The 16945-nt window shown below is 28.5% G+C and overlaps 1 protein-coding gene across 5 annotated transcripts in view; it reads left to right on the forward strand.

Annotated features, from left to right (window-relative positions):
* The first annotated feature begins 5034 nt into the window (after nt 1–5034).
* LOC142320647 (glycerol kinase 3-like) overlaps nt 5035–16945 on the forward strand; it is a 37644-nt gene continuing 25733 nt past the window's right edge. For 3 of the 5 annotated variants that reach the window (XM_075358681.1, XM_075358680.1, XM_075358684.1), the window contains exons 1-5: nt 5035–5189; nt 6738–6895; nt 10594–10852; nt 14074–14291; nt 16662–16771. In XM_075358681.1, the coding sequence (XP_075214796.1) occupies nt 6824–6895; nt 10594–10852; nt 14074–14291; nt 16662–16771 (659 nt within the window). In that variant the 5' untranslated portion in view covers nt 5035–5189; nt 6738–6823. Of the gene's footprint in view, nt 5190–5210; nt 5363–6482; nt 6594–6737; nt 6896–10593; nt 10853–14073; nt 14292–16661; nt 16772–16945 lie in introns of those variants that run through there. The other 2 variants (XM_075358683.1, XM_075358682.1) reach the window with 2 other exon arrangements.

Below are 16945 nucleotides of genomic sequence, written 5' to 3' on the forward strand. Positions count from 1 at the left end.
AGCTGACAGCCCATACACATAGGCATTCCAGCATTCCTATTTATCTACAGTTAATAAAAATAGTAATATTACAGATAAGCAATATGATTTTATGTTAAAATCACTAAAACCACCAAATACATAGCATTTTTACCAACTATATAAACAATCTTCCTAAGCTGTTTATTGTTTGGTAGTTTAATTTTGTTTCGTTGAAATATTAAATGATAATAATTCACTTTCAAACTAATGGACCTACTCTTTCTAAGGTCATTCAGAGTGGGCCTTCCTGCCCCACACCTGGATTTATTACACCTCTCTCTATAACCATGGACTTAACTTTTATATCCAGGATATTTATTGTTGTATTTTTTCTTTTTTTTTAGTAATCATTTTAAATGTATTACTGCATTATACTGCTAGTAAATTACAATAGCTATTATCCAGCATGCTGGCTTCCCCATCAACTGGGATTGTGGTTATCAGTACAGGATTGTACACTTTTTTAATGAATTATTCTACTGACAAAAAATTATGGTAACCATATATATCTGCATGTTGATGAATAAAATAAATAACAGGCTCTATATATAAATATATATATATATCCATAAAAAAAAGGAAAAATACATTTTAAAATAATATTAAGTTACTCCCACATGTAATGTGTTAACATTACTGATATTTGTGAGTAGTCTACTGGTAAATAGTTCAAAAGTAAAGGTATAGTTATCACTGCATTAGATGGGAAGTTATAATTATTATTTGCTAGTTACAGTAGTACCTGTTTATTTGTCATAAAGTTTTGATCAACGCAAAATAATATTTAAGATTAAAAAAAAAGTCTTCTCAAATAATTATTCATTTCCAGTATACATGTAAAAGAAAGACAAAAATTTATAACTAAGCATCTGTGGGAACCAAGATTTAATTAAGTAGGTTTATTAAAGGAAACTACCATCAAAGATGAAGCAACTATATTTAAATTCAATTATTATTTTTCTAAACATCTTGGTACATGAAAGTTTAAGATTACTTTATTTATAACCATTAACTTTTTTTTTAATATAAATAATAGTAAATTATTAAATTATGGTTTAGTTTTTATATTTTATACTAGCAGAAATGTAGTTTCTCTTGGGTGAAGATCATTTAGTATCAATAGTCATGAAAGCACTAAATATTATACATTGAAATAGTTTATTATGCTCGTTCATCTGTACCTAGATTAAAACTTTTGATATAAGATTTTTACTAGCTTCCAAGAAATATGATATTTTTAAAAAGAAGGTTTCAAATATACCAGTCTTACAATTTTGAAATAAAGGAAGCTAAAGGTATTTGGAAGGAAAGGGGATTAAAACCTCTTAAACAGTAAAGTTTTTTCTTTAAATATAGCACATTAAAAAAAAATTCTGATATTCCAGTATTTTAATTTTTGCTGTATTTTTTTCTGAAAGTAGAATATATATTTTATATTTAATATGTATAGTCACATTATATTTAATATATATCCCAAACAATAACTACCATATTATTAAAAACAATTTAATAGGTAAAATATATAATTTGAACAAAACCTTGCCAATTCAAAATATTAAGAAAATTGCTTACCTTACTCAGTGTCCTCAGTCAGTGTCCAACAAACACTGGATTCCCTCCATTATATCCGATTCTTCATCACTCCCAGAAGCTGCTGTTGACAACGAATCATCACTAACATTAATTATTAATTCATCAACCACAACATATGGAAAGAAAATTATCTACGTCCCACATTTTCATTTCATCCTCTGTAACATGCTTCACGCACTGTTTCCACTTATCAGTTGGTACCTCGTTCACACCTTTTTCAAGCAGGATTTTAAAGTCTTTCATTTTATATGTACTATTATTTCAGGCAGCATAGCCTTTTACTTGACTCCACACTAAGTCAGCTGGATTAAGGTTACAGTGATACGGGGGAAGCCTTAACACTGTGTGACCTTTCGTTTCAATCAAATTATTGATTAAAAATTTGTTAAATTTGTTATGATTGTATTTTACATGTTCAAGAAATTTTTTTTTTTAAACTGTTTTCTCCAAAGTGAATATTTTTTTATTGCAGCCACAAACAACTTCTTGTTTCTTCCATGAACTGTTTGGAATATTTTCCCGTTTTACACTATGGTACAGAGCATTGTCCATTTCAACAATACTATTTTCAGGTAATAATGACAATACTTTTCAAATCACTTCCTAAAAATATATAGATTCATGTCATCATGATAGTCTCCAGATTTTTTGGATTCAAAAACAAGTAATCCCTCCTCTACAAATCCATTTTAATTGCCAATATGTACCTCAATTAATCGCTTTCCTTTATTTTTTTGGAGGTTGCAAGTTGCTGCTTAATCCTGACAGAAATGCTGTTTTTACCGATGTAACTGTTGTATCACACCAAACTCTTTTAGTGGTGTGGCCTTCATTTACCAATGTTTCATCCAAATAAAACATATTTCGATCCGTTGTTCTACAATTTTCAATTTTTTAAAAATAATTATGTCACTAAATTATGATTTCTCTATCAACAATTACATTTTTTAGTTTTTTAATAAATTTAAAATCCATCAACATCAGTAATTTGTACAAACTAGTGTGTCCATCTTTGGTAAACTCTTATCACAGTTTATCACAGCCAGCAATTTTTTTAAGGATGGAATTTCATTTTGAAAAAAGAAATTATGTACCGTCAATTTTATTACATTTTTGTCAAATTCATCTCACTTTCCTTGCAAAAGTTTTCCATGTTTTCTATTTTTAACAGGAGTTACCTTTCCTTTCCCTTTTATTTCAGTCCTTAATCTATTAATACTTCTAACCGACCCACCGCTTAATTCCGATGTAAGTTTCACTACTTCCTCTTTAACCAATGTAGGATTTTTCTCTAGCTGTTCAGTTTTTGATCCAGGTCGCAGACATAACGTTGTTCGAGAAACCACAGTTTTGCCGATTTCGCATTAACAGACTAGGGTTTGTCAACAAATCAGTTGACAAATAATGGAGTTATAAACAATATAACCCAAGGTTGTTTGTTATTATAATTCTGACCTGTGTGCGAATGCCTTTACCAGCTGTGTCCAGTCTGTTTTCTGTGTGCGTAGGGTGTGTTAGCTTCGGTGCTGTGTACATTGTTCTTTTGTTGTTATTAAATCGTCGGGTCAAGCTCTTTACAAGATTTAAGTTATCTAAAGACTTTATTTAATTTTTACTTACTGCTCGCGGCTGTTTCTGTATTGTCGGATATAACATGAAATACTAAAATTAGATTATTTTTTAAGTAAAATATTGTGCTCGGTACGACTGGTCGTGCTATGTTTTTTGTGCTGTAAGTTAATTATGTGTTTGAATTCCTGTTCTTTTTTTATTTTGTGAAGTAATGTTTATTCAATTAAGTCTTCTGTTCTTGTACCATAAATGTTATTTACCGTATTGTTTTCCTTAATATAGTTGATGCATAAACTCTTCTTGCGTTTCTGGTATAATTATAAATTTAACAAACTTTAATGTTGATGTGCTGTTTTATTTTTTTTTCTCTTTCGTAATCTCTACCCAATCCAGACCATCAGATCCTCTCAGAACACTAGCAGTTGATTGAATACCTTTAAAACTACTTTTGTTTCACCACTTCGCAAATGTTTCCCTTTTCTGTGCCAATTAAAAGATGTTCCTGAATTATCAGCCATATGATAAACTATTCGAATACACACGTATACAGGCTAATCACATTATCAAATCTCACAATAATCAGAAATAATCGCACAATTACCGAATATACACACAGTCACGCGTACCAAAAAAAGTACTGAAACGCAGAACTACAATTAAAAGAAAATTAAAACTATCCAGTATGGAATAAAATAATTTTTACAGTTATTTTGAAGTTAGTTAAAAACAACGACGTTTCGTTTATAAACATCCAATAGTTACAACAGCTCGGCGCATACAATAGCGCGCTACTACACGCACTTCGTTTATTTCTTATCTTCTTTTAAGAATGAACAGATAATACATACTTATTTGGAGCTAGAAACTACTGGTAAATCCTTCACTGTCAATTCTTCTTCAGCACTTATTGCTTATCTCATAATATTGACTTCTTTCATTAGTATTGGTGTTATCCAGAGAAATTTTTAAGCGTTTCCTCCATAGGCAAACAATGTTCAAGATGCTGTGAAGAAGCCATTAACTCAATTATTAAATAAATTCGTAGTAAACTACACAGTTTTAAAACCAGCATTTATACCAAATAATGATTTATTATTTCGGCACCGATTCATTTTCTTTGTAACAAGATAATCGATCCTGCACGGCACTGTAGAGTTCGGATACAACTTTAGTGGCTTGTGTGTGTAAGGATGCAACTTTTCGATACGCGCCCTTTTGATATTAAAAGGTAGACCTTGCACGGTGAGAAATGTAACGTATGAACGTATGTAACGGTAAATGAACGTCCAGTGATTATCTATATGACTAAACTTACTTGTGCTTGAAAAACAATCCATCCCGATTCGCTCTCGAAAGTTTGTATATATTTAACCTTTCTAACAAATACCGGTTAGTACAGGGACATTTTTATATACGAAGGCAATTTTTTACACGCAAATAATTTGTGGTAATAATATGTAGTTGTCATAAGGCAATTTATGCCAGGTCTGTAACTTACTCTCTTTTCTGTTTAGTCTCCGTAATCACCGTAACATATTATTTCGGAGGATGACTTGTAAAGTGTAGTCTCGTTCAATTTCAGGTCGACCATTCTGGTGTGGCCGTTACTAACTTGTAGCGTAAATGTTATTTTCTCGCCCGTAAACTAATCAAAATAATTTTTACATATTTTTGATCGCCGGTGAGTCCTGAGGGTGTGTCTGTTAGTGATATATTTGAGATATGAATTATACAGAGCCTTTAATAAATCAGCGAGTGATTAAAATTTCCTGTTAAATATAAGTGCCATTTTAACAGGAGATTGTTAGCTACGAACAAGTAATTAATTTACAGATGATTTTTAATAATCCTGTATGTTATTTATGCAATTAAATATAGATTTTCCATATGTTATTGCGTCAGTTGGTGACACTGCTCTTTTGGAAAAATGTAATTGTTATCGTATTCATGTTTAAAATTAGGATGTGTTGAACACAGCTGATTTTGGGGTTAGATTTCTGGAGGTAAGTCAACATGCTATATTTATAAGTGATGTTTACAAAAAAAAAAAAAAAAAAAAAAAAAATTGTTTTTTGACTTAATTGGTTTACTTAAAATTAACTGGTGTTCCTTATCCCAAGCGTATTATTAGAATTAGTTATAGAAAAACATACCGGCATTAGAAGATCTTCAATTAGTAAGTTACATTTTTTAATAATAAATAATGTTTATTTGACTGAACGTAAACATATTACTCATTTATGTAAACGTTATGATTTTCTTCATGTTTACATAACTATATTTTACCTAATTCAATACCCATTGTATTGAAAATACGAAATAACCATTTGGCAGGCATTTTACACTGAATTAATAATGGTTACCACTTTTCCAACCAAGTTTGGAATGCATCACCTTGCTTTCATAAATTCTACTGACACGCGTTACTGGAAATAGTTTTTGTGATTTTAATTTTACTGTAAAAGCTTGTTTTTTATCCCTTAATTTTCTTATATAATTTTTTATATTGAACTTCCTATCTCGAAATAAATGGATTTTGACAACAATATTAATTATTATACATGGTTTACTGTATTATATTGCTGAAAGAACTGATTGAAAATACTTTCCACTTAGACTTAAGCAGACAACTATTTTATAATTACACAGCATTCAATGAAAGATTTTACGTTATGTTGGAGTTTTCAGTTGGTCACCAAACAGTTCTTTAAAAACTCTTCCAGCTCCTTGTTTAAAATTAACTGAAAGATTTTTCTGGTACAGAAAAAAATATTTATTAATTGGTTGCACAATTTTTAAATTATGTTACTTATTTAATTTTAATTTATTCTGCTAAACTCATGTGCTTAATTTTTTTTCAATTAATGGCTATGAAGTTGTTAATATAACATGTATAAATTATTCAATAGTGTTTTCTCATTATTGTGTAATAAATAATGTGAATTTTTAACGTTCATTTTTGAGTAATAATTAATGTTTTAAGTTAATTATTTTTTTTTTTACAAATTGTCATCTATTGTTATTCTCATGTATTTATATGAACTCAAAAAGCTTAAGTATTATGTTTTACTCTTATTTCATTATGAGCTCCTAAACATTGTATTTAGATTTTATTTTCCTTCATGCTATTTAGGTAATTGTTTGCCTAAATATGGTTTGGTAAAGAATTGTGTCTATTAATAACAAGGATACATATTTACCATTTTTATTACCCAGGTCAGGTACACCTAAATTAAATATTATATTTACATTAGTCACCAGTTGCTTCAGTCTACATTTTACCTTAATTTTTCCAGAAAACCTTTTGGAGCTGTTCTTCTTGTTCACCTCGAATATGAAGTACCAGAACATAAAGGCAAAAAGTTATTCCGGAACTTTTGTACCTAAATTAGCTTATACAATATATAGTAGGTATAAATTTATATGAAAAATAAAATTATAAGTAATATATTTTGTCACTATATCCTTGTAATAGTTTTTAGCCAAGATTTATTTTGGATTTAGCCTCAGACATTTATATTGAATGATGTTGATATTGTTGTTTATTACAGGATTCTGATATATTTTGCATGTTGGCTGAAACAAGTAACTTGTGTAGGGAAGAATAGCATCTACACCGTATGAGGTAGATAATGAAATGTCTTCAGGTGGAAAATTTGGTCCTTTAGTTGGAGCCATAGATGAAGGAACAAGCAGCGCAAGATTTTTGGTAATGACTGCCACCATCTTAATAATAATGTTTTAGGATTTCTTTGTATACATTCTTGTTTGTATTTAATTAGATAACCTTACCTTATATAAAATTTAGTAGTGAGTGAGCGAGTTATTGTGAGGTACATCCCATTGTTCAATACAATGACAATGGGACAGTCATCATACCCATATTATATATATATAAGGAGTTTAAAAGCTTGTAGAGATGTCCTTCAAGTTTATTGTAATGCTTTTATGGGTTTTTTATTGGGTATCTAAAAAGTAGCACAGTTAGCTGAGCAATTTATGGGAAAATGTCAGATCTGTGTGCTTATCATTATTGAGATAAGCAGTATTGAGGGTAGAAACATTTTTCATAAATTTTTAATTTAAGTTAAAGCAGTGTACTCTTTGTTTATTATCATAAAGGAGTACAATAATTTGTGCTACATAGTAGACTTCTACCCTAGACCTTATTATTTTTGTACTGCATGAAAACCTATTCAGCTACATGAAACACCAGTTAGAGTTGGTTTCCTTGAGACTAATTTGTAACTGTACCTAACCCCTGTGTTAAACATAGTGATGGTGTTATTACTTGTATTAATATGTAACCTGCATTTGGGTAGTCTTGGTATGCTAATATGCAAAACCATATGTTCAGTTTGATGAAAAATATAATGGGAAACCACATCACTCCTCACCTTCCCTTTCTCTTTATTTTTTTTTGTAAATAGTGTTGGAAACTGGTTGTTCCTTAGAAAATGGTATTTTTTTGTATTTGACTGTACTCATGTTTAATCCCTATAATTATGATTTTGGCACTTAACAAATATATTGGTAAATAGATCTTTAAACTCATAGAACTGGGTATTTTAAATTTGATATAAGCCACTATTCAATATCCTAATGTTGAGATTATATGTTATACTTTTGGCTTAATTTTTCATGTGTGTAGTATACTAGGTGGTGTATATAAAGGTGTCCCATGAAGAAACAGAGAAACTTTCTGGACATGTTCTACTGGTGAAAATGATGAAAAAAGTTCATATAAACATAGGTCTGGAACACTTTATTTTACAGCTAGCGAAAGATTTCGCCCAGATTTCAGCTCTTCTAATAAAACGAATCTCTATTGTAATTTTTGGGACCCATATTAAGGAGTAAAATTGGTGGTAATTTGAGCTGGAAATCTAATTTGAGTAGTTTTTAAGATATCGTAAAACACAAAATTCAGTGTTGAAAAACGTTTTTTTATGTTTGTAGTACAATAGCTTTGTTAAATGACTAATAAATGCAGAATATGTAGTAACTAAACTTACAGAGAATTTAATTCTGAGAAAGTGAACGTAAATACATCCAATAAACAGTAAATAAAAACTTTTAAAAATCGGTTTTTTATTGACCAAAAATAAACAGAAAATTTATTATTCTTTAAATAATCACAATGGGTATATTCCCAAACTCCTACTCTAAAAGGTTTGACAGCCACAGTAATATCAAATTGATCACTTATGAACATGATAAATAGTGCACCATGAATTAGTGTAATCATATCTCATGACATGTTTACTTTTTCATGTTTGAAGGATTCAGTTAACTATGAAAATGAAATAAAATAAATATTTTTGTGAATTGCACCACTCTTAGATTGTAGAAGGTATTTTCTTCATGACAACACAACAATACACTTGCCCATGCATCACAACTTAGGTATATTTATCATTGTGCTACTTAACTTCTGGCCCACTAATTTCCCTACTAACAACTTTACTAGAATTTTTTTACAGTTTAATTTGTATTTTTATTTTTTAACTTGACATTTTTATGCTTATCATATTATTTCTTAATTGTTACCCCTTTGAAGGCAATTTGTTACTTTGTTGGATTCACTGTTTGATATTGCCATATTTAAAAAATTGATTTCATTATCTTTTTTGTCAGCCTGGTTACACATTTTCTGAAATTTTTTATGAAATTAACTTTGTCAAGTTCATCTGTAGTGTGGTAATTAGTTGTTTGTCACTTATAGATAACTCACCTGGTTCTGTCTTTGGAAAAAAATACCAACAACTTCATTTTCTGTGAATAAATAATGTGAGAAATAAGTAAAGAATGTGCTTAATCATGTTTATTCAATAGGCTACTTTATCTTTTGCAGCAAAACTAATTTTATAACAGTTTTATGATTTGATAAGTTGTATTAAGTTTATGAATAAAATTATTAATTACCAATTAAATAATAAACACGATTCATTAAAAATTTTTTTTTATTACATTTAAAATTTTTATTTTCTTAGGATTTCTGGTTTATTTTAATTTTATCTATTTACTGTAATTAAATCAATTATTGTACATAATTATCTATGTATGATACTTACTTCTAGTTTTGTTTATTTTAATTAAAACTCAACTCAGTCTCAATAAGATAATGATTTTTCTAGATAGAAAAAATCAGCACCATTGGGTGTCTGTCTAGTACAGTCTTTGTGAAAAAGTAAAAGTAAATATGTTTTACCAGATTGGGGTAAAATTCCCCTCATTAAAATAGAGTTTGTTTTCTTTTTGTGATTAATTTTTAAACTAATTAATCTATCCTATATAAAACTAAAAAAGAACAAAGAAAATCTGAATTTAAATTTTCCTGTTTCTGTGTTTCTTTAAGAAAATTCTTACGTTTACTTGAATCTTATTAAAAACTGTTATTGTATTTATAAAAACAACAAAGAAGTCTTTTTTGATAGAATTTTTTTCTTCTTTTTATTGTAATCTCAGTTTTTACAAATTTATTTTATTTTTAGATATATTTGCAGGAAATCAAAAACCTAAACCCAAGACCAAAAACATAACTTGTTAATATATATATTTTTTTTAATCACACTATCAGAAGTCATGAAAAGGTTTTTCATAAATACTCTTCATAAAATTGCAACTTTTATGCAAAACTTTAGTAGGTTTGAAGTTTTTGTAACATTATTACCTTTTACTATTCCAACTAGTAATAGAATTTTATTCTCAGTATTTAAATGTTCTAAAATCTTAGCACTTTGATGTCAATTGAAAGAGCCTTCTTCTGTCTTATTTTTCAGTGAATCCGTCACTTTAGTTTGGAGTGATCCTGAGAGTTTTATGCTAAAGTTCATTTGCTATAGAGTTTGGAAGATATGGTTTTTCTTTTTCACTTGGCAGTGATTGTTCTGACTGCTTTTCTTTATCAGGCTTTCAAACTGAGTAGAAACCTTGTATCCAAAAGAGCGATTTATGAAAGAAAAAGTGAATTAATTTAATTCTCTATATTATCTCTGGCAGACTTCTTATCATTTGGATGATATACCTGAAATTTATCACAAAGAGGACTGAGTTAAATAACTTTTGTACCTATTTATATCATACAATCATTGCTGACTGAGAGTAATTTTACTCACTGTACAGCTAATTAATAGTTAACAAAGAATGTTGTTATCCAGTACTCAGTGGTTTCATGGAGAAACCAAGAATTCACTTTACTCCTTATATTCTCTGATGAGCTTGACATGTGCGGTTTTGTTTATGAGACCACTGAAGAAGCCATTCTCAGGAGTAAGCACATCAGATACTACTAGCATGTCAGGTACCTACATGCAAAATCAACTTTAATTAATGTCATGTATCCTTGATATATTAAATGAGTATACATTATCTTGGTTTCAGAAACTTGTAACTTTTTGCTTACAGGTATTTTCTTCAAAAACTGCTGAATTGTTAACTTATCATCAGAAGGAAGTTAATCAGATATTTCCAAGAGAGGGTTGGGTTGAACAAGATCCGATAGAAATATTAAATGTTGTTAAAGATTGTATAGAACAGACTGTAGAAAATCTGAGGAAGCTAGAAATTAATCCTTCTGATATAGTTGCAACTGGTATAACTAATCAACGTGAGACTACTATTGTTTGGGATCCAGATACTGGAAAACCACTTTACAATGCTATTGGTAAATGTATAATGACAAGTTATTGATTTTTTAACCTTTTTATTATTTTTTCTTCTTGTACCCAAAAAAATTACTGAATGGATTTATCTTGTAATATTTATCTTATGTCTAATGAGATCATAAAATTCTGTACTCAAATCCTATAGTATCTATATTCTTGACTATACACTTATGAAAATTGTTGTCATGTTGAAAATAATTATTGCAGGATTTTAAATTAGTAAGGTAAGTGATTAAAAGTATACATTTAGTATTGAATAGTCAATGGGCAATAGTTTTATGATTTCACAACTGAATGCTATCCTATCTCAAAGATTGTTTTATTATTACTATGATAAAAACGTTCAAAAAAATTATCCATTTAAATAGTTTTAGATTTGCCCTTGCTGAGCAAGTTTGGGAAATTATCGGCATAAAATTCTATGTATGAATGATTGTAGGTTTTCTTGTTATATATTTTTATAAGTAGGAACATGCAATTTTAGGGCTTCATTTTGTAAACCTCCATTACTTTTACACATAACTACATATCTAATAAGTCACATAATTTATAAATAAGTACCATAATGCCTGTATTGCATATATATTATACAGGAATCTTTTATGTTACAAGTTTGTTTACAAAGTTTATTTACAGTTAGCATTTTCATTTAATGGTTTTTTATGTGCATTGTGAATGATATAGTTGAAGCTTCACTGATAAATAAAACGTAAAGTTTATTTCAACCCTTTACCAAATCAGTCTTGCAGATTTCATAATTGTTTCTTTCAACTTTTAGTACTCATCACTTGCTCTGATATTACCTCTTATTAATCCACTTGGAACTGATAATTGTAACTTACATTGCTTCACAGAGTGTATTAACAACCTGCATTCAATCTATGAATTCTAGAGTTTGATCATGGTTTCTCCACTCCTATTCCATACATTTGTCATATTTTAAGTTCTTGGAAAAAAACAAATTATGTCACGTTGTAATAAGTTTAAATATGATTCACATCTAATCTCCATTTGTCTAAATACATGACCACAGTTATGGAGAACAACATTACTCTGAATTTAGAGAGTGCCTGTTATGGATAATAAATGGGCGGTAAAGAATAGTTAGTCAAAATAGTTGGAAGAGTATTATGATATAAATATTTCTACATTTTTTACTTCAATTCACTGTAAGTGATATAAAAATGCAATTTGTTTAATACAGCAAAGAAATAATTAAAATCTAGAAAGTAAGCAAACATTCTTATTAAAAGTGGATATAAACCACTTAAGAAAGCATTTAAATATTAAAAGTAAAAAATATTTTTTAACAAATCCAGTATTCTGTCATTGATATGCTTCCAGTAATATATAATGATTACTAAAGTTATTATTGCACAGCAGGACAGTTTTTTTGTTACATGTGGTCTTGATTTATAATATTTATATGTTTCTTTTCTATTACTTGAAATTAAATGTTTATCAAATGTGGGATATTTCATTGATTCAAATTGCTTTATTTTCTGTTGTTGATCACAAGAATATTCATATTTTTAGCTATTCAATTTTATTCAAATGCTTTACTAGTCTAAATAATAAAACTTTCTATTCTTTTAGTTTATTGCATTACAGCCTTTTATATACTGTATATATATATATATATATACAGTTAGTATTTATAAACTATATGCTAAATATATATTGAAATATATATTTAGTACTTCAATAGTAATATTAATTATATTTGTCATAACTGATGATGAATCTAAAGGATTTGAAAAGGTCTTATTAGGTTGAAGGTAAGATCAATTTTGCTTTATACTGTGTGTATTTGGTGTTTATAAATACTAATTATAATTCAACTCGGACAGTATATTTAAAAAATTAATATATATATATAATTAATATATATATGTAGTATTTACAGTAGCATGCAAATTAATCTGGACAAAGGAAATTTTTTTGTTTATTTATATGTTGTGCTACACTGTTTGACCACACTTATTTTTTAAGTTGTCTGTGTAATGTGAGGTTATTATTATTTGCTATTTTCATGTTATAAATAGTGTTTTGTGAAAGCCTATTTTATTTTTTATTACAAAATCATATTTTCATATTTTTTGTTCTGTGTGTCTTGAATATATAATTATTGAATGAACATAACTCCAAGAAAGCATTTGAAAATTGTTACTTTCTAAGTGTGGTGTTGAACTAGGGACAGTAAATGCTATTTTAAAACAATTTAAAGAAACTGGTTTCTTTTTATCTCAAAGGCAAGCAAATGTGGGGGTAAAAGAAAAACTATTCCAATACAAAATCGGTTATTAATAAGAATCTGCTGTTGACTTAAATTGAGAATTACTAGTCAGTGGAACTGATCTGTACATGACTACTGTTAGACGCTGACTTCTTGCAGCTAGATGGAAAGCTCATAGACCAGTTAAAAAGCAGCTCTTGACACCAGCAATTTGCAAAAAAAGGCTTTTGTGGGCCAAAACACATGCTAACTGGACCTAAGAAGACTGAAAAATGTTATTTTTTCTGACAAGTCATATTTTTATGTTCAGGGTCAAAGGGGGGTCCCGCATGTTAGTGATACATCAGATTAAAATACTTCACTACCAACAATCAGTTAAACATCCTCAGAAAAAAAAATGTTTCGGGGTTGTTTCACATTTGAAGGCCCTTGTTCATTACTTCCTGTATTTAGTATGTTGAAAAATGATCAAGATTCTGAAGGAAAGGGTTGTGACACAGCTTCAAAACAAATTCCTACAAAGCAACAGGATGTTGCAATAAGATTTGGTGCCATGCCACAGTGCCAAAAAAGTTGAAAAAGATTTTGAGGAACAAAATATTGAAGTGCTCCCTTGGCCAGGCAACTGTCAGCCTTAAACCCAATTGAAAATCTTTGGGTAATAGTCAAAAAATACTTTAAAAAATAAATTGGCCTCATTAAAGGAATAATATCAGTAAGGTTTCATATTGAAAAAAGAAAAAAATGTGTAGTATGCATGTTGCATTGATGCCAAATGGTGTACATGAAGTGATTATGAATAGAGGAGGTCATATTTATTACTACATATTCACAAATTGTACAGGTATGATTTTTTTTGTAAGTAAAGTTATTTTTTACTAAATAACACCTATATACAGATTAATTTGCACACTGCTGTATATTTAAAAGGAATTAAAGTAATTCTAACTAATTAATTTATGCAATGAAAAATATTTTCTCTAGTATGGTTGGATGTGCGCAACACGGATACCGTGGATAAGCTGCTGGCGAGGGTTCGAGACAAGAATACAGAATACTTGAAAACATTATGTGGTTTACCATTAAGTACCTACTTTAGTGCTTTAAAAATGAAATGGTTGTTAGATAACGTACCATTAGTAGCAAAAGCAGTTGCAGATAGACGATGTTATTTTGGAACTGTAGATTCTTGGTTAATCTGGGTAAATATATTATTGTCTATATAGCTTTTTCATCATTTATTGTCATGTTGTTTTTATTGTATTATTACTGAATCAGTTATATTACTAGCTTATTGTTTCTTCTGTAAATATTTGTTCAAAAATGCTTTATTTTCTGTTTATTTACTTGTGGTTTTTTTCCATTTAATTTTATGATTTAAAAACAGATACGATATTTTTTTTTTTTTTTAATTTTGTTTTATACATTTAACTTATATATCAAATAATATACAGAAATCTATAAAATGCAAACATCATTTTATTATCTTTTCTTGTTCTAGAGGTTCCTCAAAAGAGCTTAATCACAACTCTCGTGACACATCCTTGACCGAAAACTATTTTTTTTTTTTTTTTTTTTGTAATTGCTCTCCTACTGTGACACCATTCATGTCTCTTCTGTACATATATTTACTTTCCTCACCATAAAATATTTTATTTCACAATTGCTGACAATGAAAAGTTTTTCTTAATTCAATTTACATAGCTAACAGTATAGTGTATTAATTATGGTAACATGACACCATTTGCACAGATAAATTGTAATATAATAGTTCATTATAATATACTTATATTATCTCTTAAATTATTAATAGATTCTTGCATTCTTGTCATATATCAAACTAGATTCCTGTGGCATGTCAGTTTCAAAAATTAATATCTTTGTAATGTTGGTTTCTCATATATGTCTAAGCATTTTATTGTGAATTAATTGACAGCATGATTGATTTTATGATTTCATAAAACAGAATAATGCAAACAAATCTCAGTGTTATTTTGTACCAGTTTTTCACTGTCTCCAATAAAAATGAACTGGGTATTTGTATTGTAAGGGAAGCGACTTAATAAAATTGGAATAAATGCAATAAGAAATAATGCAATATTATTTATCTTTTGATTGGATAAATGCAAGAAAATTGGAAAAGAGGGGAATGAATTAAAGCAGTGTGCTCAACTTTGGTATGTTCTTTTTTTGTTGGATCTTCACATTGGTGCAAAGATAAAACATGAATTTTAACATAGCATAAGGTAGGATAATCTCTTTGAAAATTACCAGTGCAGGTAACTATAATATATTTACAATATTAAGAACCAAGAATATGGTTGGTTTAGTTACTGAATGTAAACTTAACAGTGCTTGAACTGTTATATTACAATAAATCTTTGCAGTGGTGTTATGTAGTCATAATTAATATTTTACTGTTAGCTATGTAAATTGAATTAAGAAAAATGTTTCAGTCAGCAATTACCAAATAAAATATTTGATGATTAGGAAACTAAAAATACTTATGGAGACATGAATGTGTAAGGTAAGTATAAAAAGAAAAGAAGTGTACTTAAGTACAAAAAAGTATACCTACGGAGACAAGTCACAGTGGTAGAGCAATTTCAACAAAAAAGAAAATGGTTTTCGGTCAAGTATGTGTCGAAGGGTTATGATTGAGCACTTCTGAGCTACTATAGAGCAAGAAAAGATAGTGAATGACATTTGCAGTTTATAGATTTATGCTTATGTATGTGTAATAATCTCTTACATTATAATTTAAACTTGTGTAATCAGTCTCAAAACTAGTGTTATTTCTCCAAACTTGATGGATGTTATTTACTATGGATTGTGTCCAACATCATTTAAATCAAGAAATATTATATGTGCTCTCTCTCCTTATTGGCATGTTAAATTCTTTTTAAAATAATTTTTAATTTTATCCCTGAGATTCTTATGTTTAAAATTTCTTTAAGGATGCAAATAGTTGTGAAAAAATGTTCACTATTGCCAATGAATTTTAAGTTCCGTGAAAGATTGTCTATTTTAGACAGTGTAGTGTAGTAAGTTAAATCATAAAGTTTCTATCAAATTTTTATATTATTCTTATAATACACATTATTATTATTAAATGGCAGACCATATCTAATTGCATCATATTTACATGTTAAATGCTTTGTTACTGATTGATAATTTTCTTTTATATTTTTATCAGTGTTCTGACATAACCATTAGAGGCATTTTGTCTTTAGGGACATTAATTTCATTATGTAAAATCAATCTTTACCAAAACAATTTCTGCTTCTGCTGTTTTCTTAGTTTTTCCATTTCATTGTTTTCCATTTTAAACAGATTTCTCCTCACATTAAAGCTTATATGTAATAAATAAAAAATAAAAATTATTTAGATTGTTGCATAAAATTTATCTATCAGCAATAATTAGTTATTGCCATATTACTGATATGCATGATTATTTATGTTGAGTTTTGTGGTTTGAAACTGTGAAAGCTATTCTGCATTGTTATAATTTTGTTTTGTGCGTATTATAGTTGAATGTTAAATAAATTACATTGTTGTATATTATGTTGCAGAATCTAACTGGGGGTGTAAATGGAGGTTTGCATGTAACAGATGTAACTAATGCTTCAAGAACTATGTTGATGAATATTAAGACTCTTCAGTGGGATAAATCTCTATGCAAGTGAGTTAAGAAATGTATTATTCATAAAATATTTGTTTCTTATCTCTATATTTTACTTTTTCATGGTAGAAGATATTCTAAACCATTTGATACATGTCATTGCCATTAATGAAAGATGACCAGAATGTCTAGCATTAATTTTGTAGAACTTTACAAGATCTATATCTTGTCAAG

The sequence above is a fragment of the Lycorma delicatula genome, chromosome 2 (genome assembly GCF_047948215.1).
Source record: "Lycorma delicatula isolate Av1 chromosome 2, ASM4794821v1, whole genome shotgun sequence".
NCBI lineage: Eukaryota > Metazoa > Arthropoda > Insecta > Hemiptera > Fulgoridae > Lycorma > Lycorma delicatula.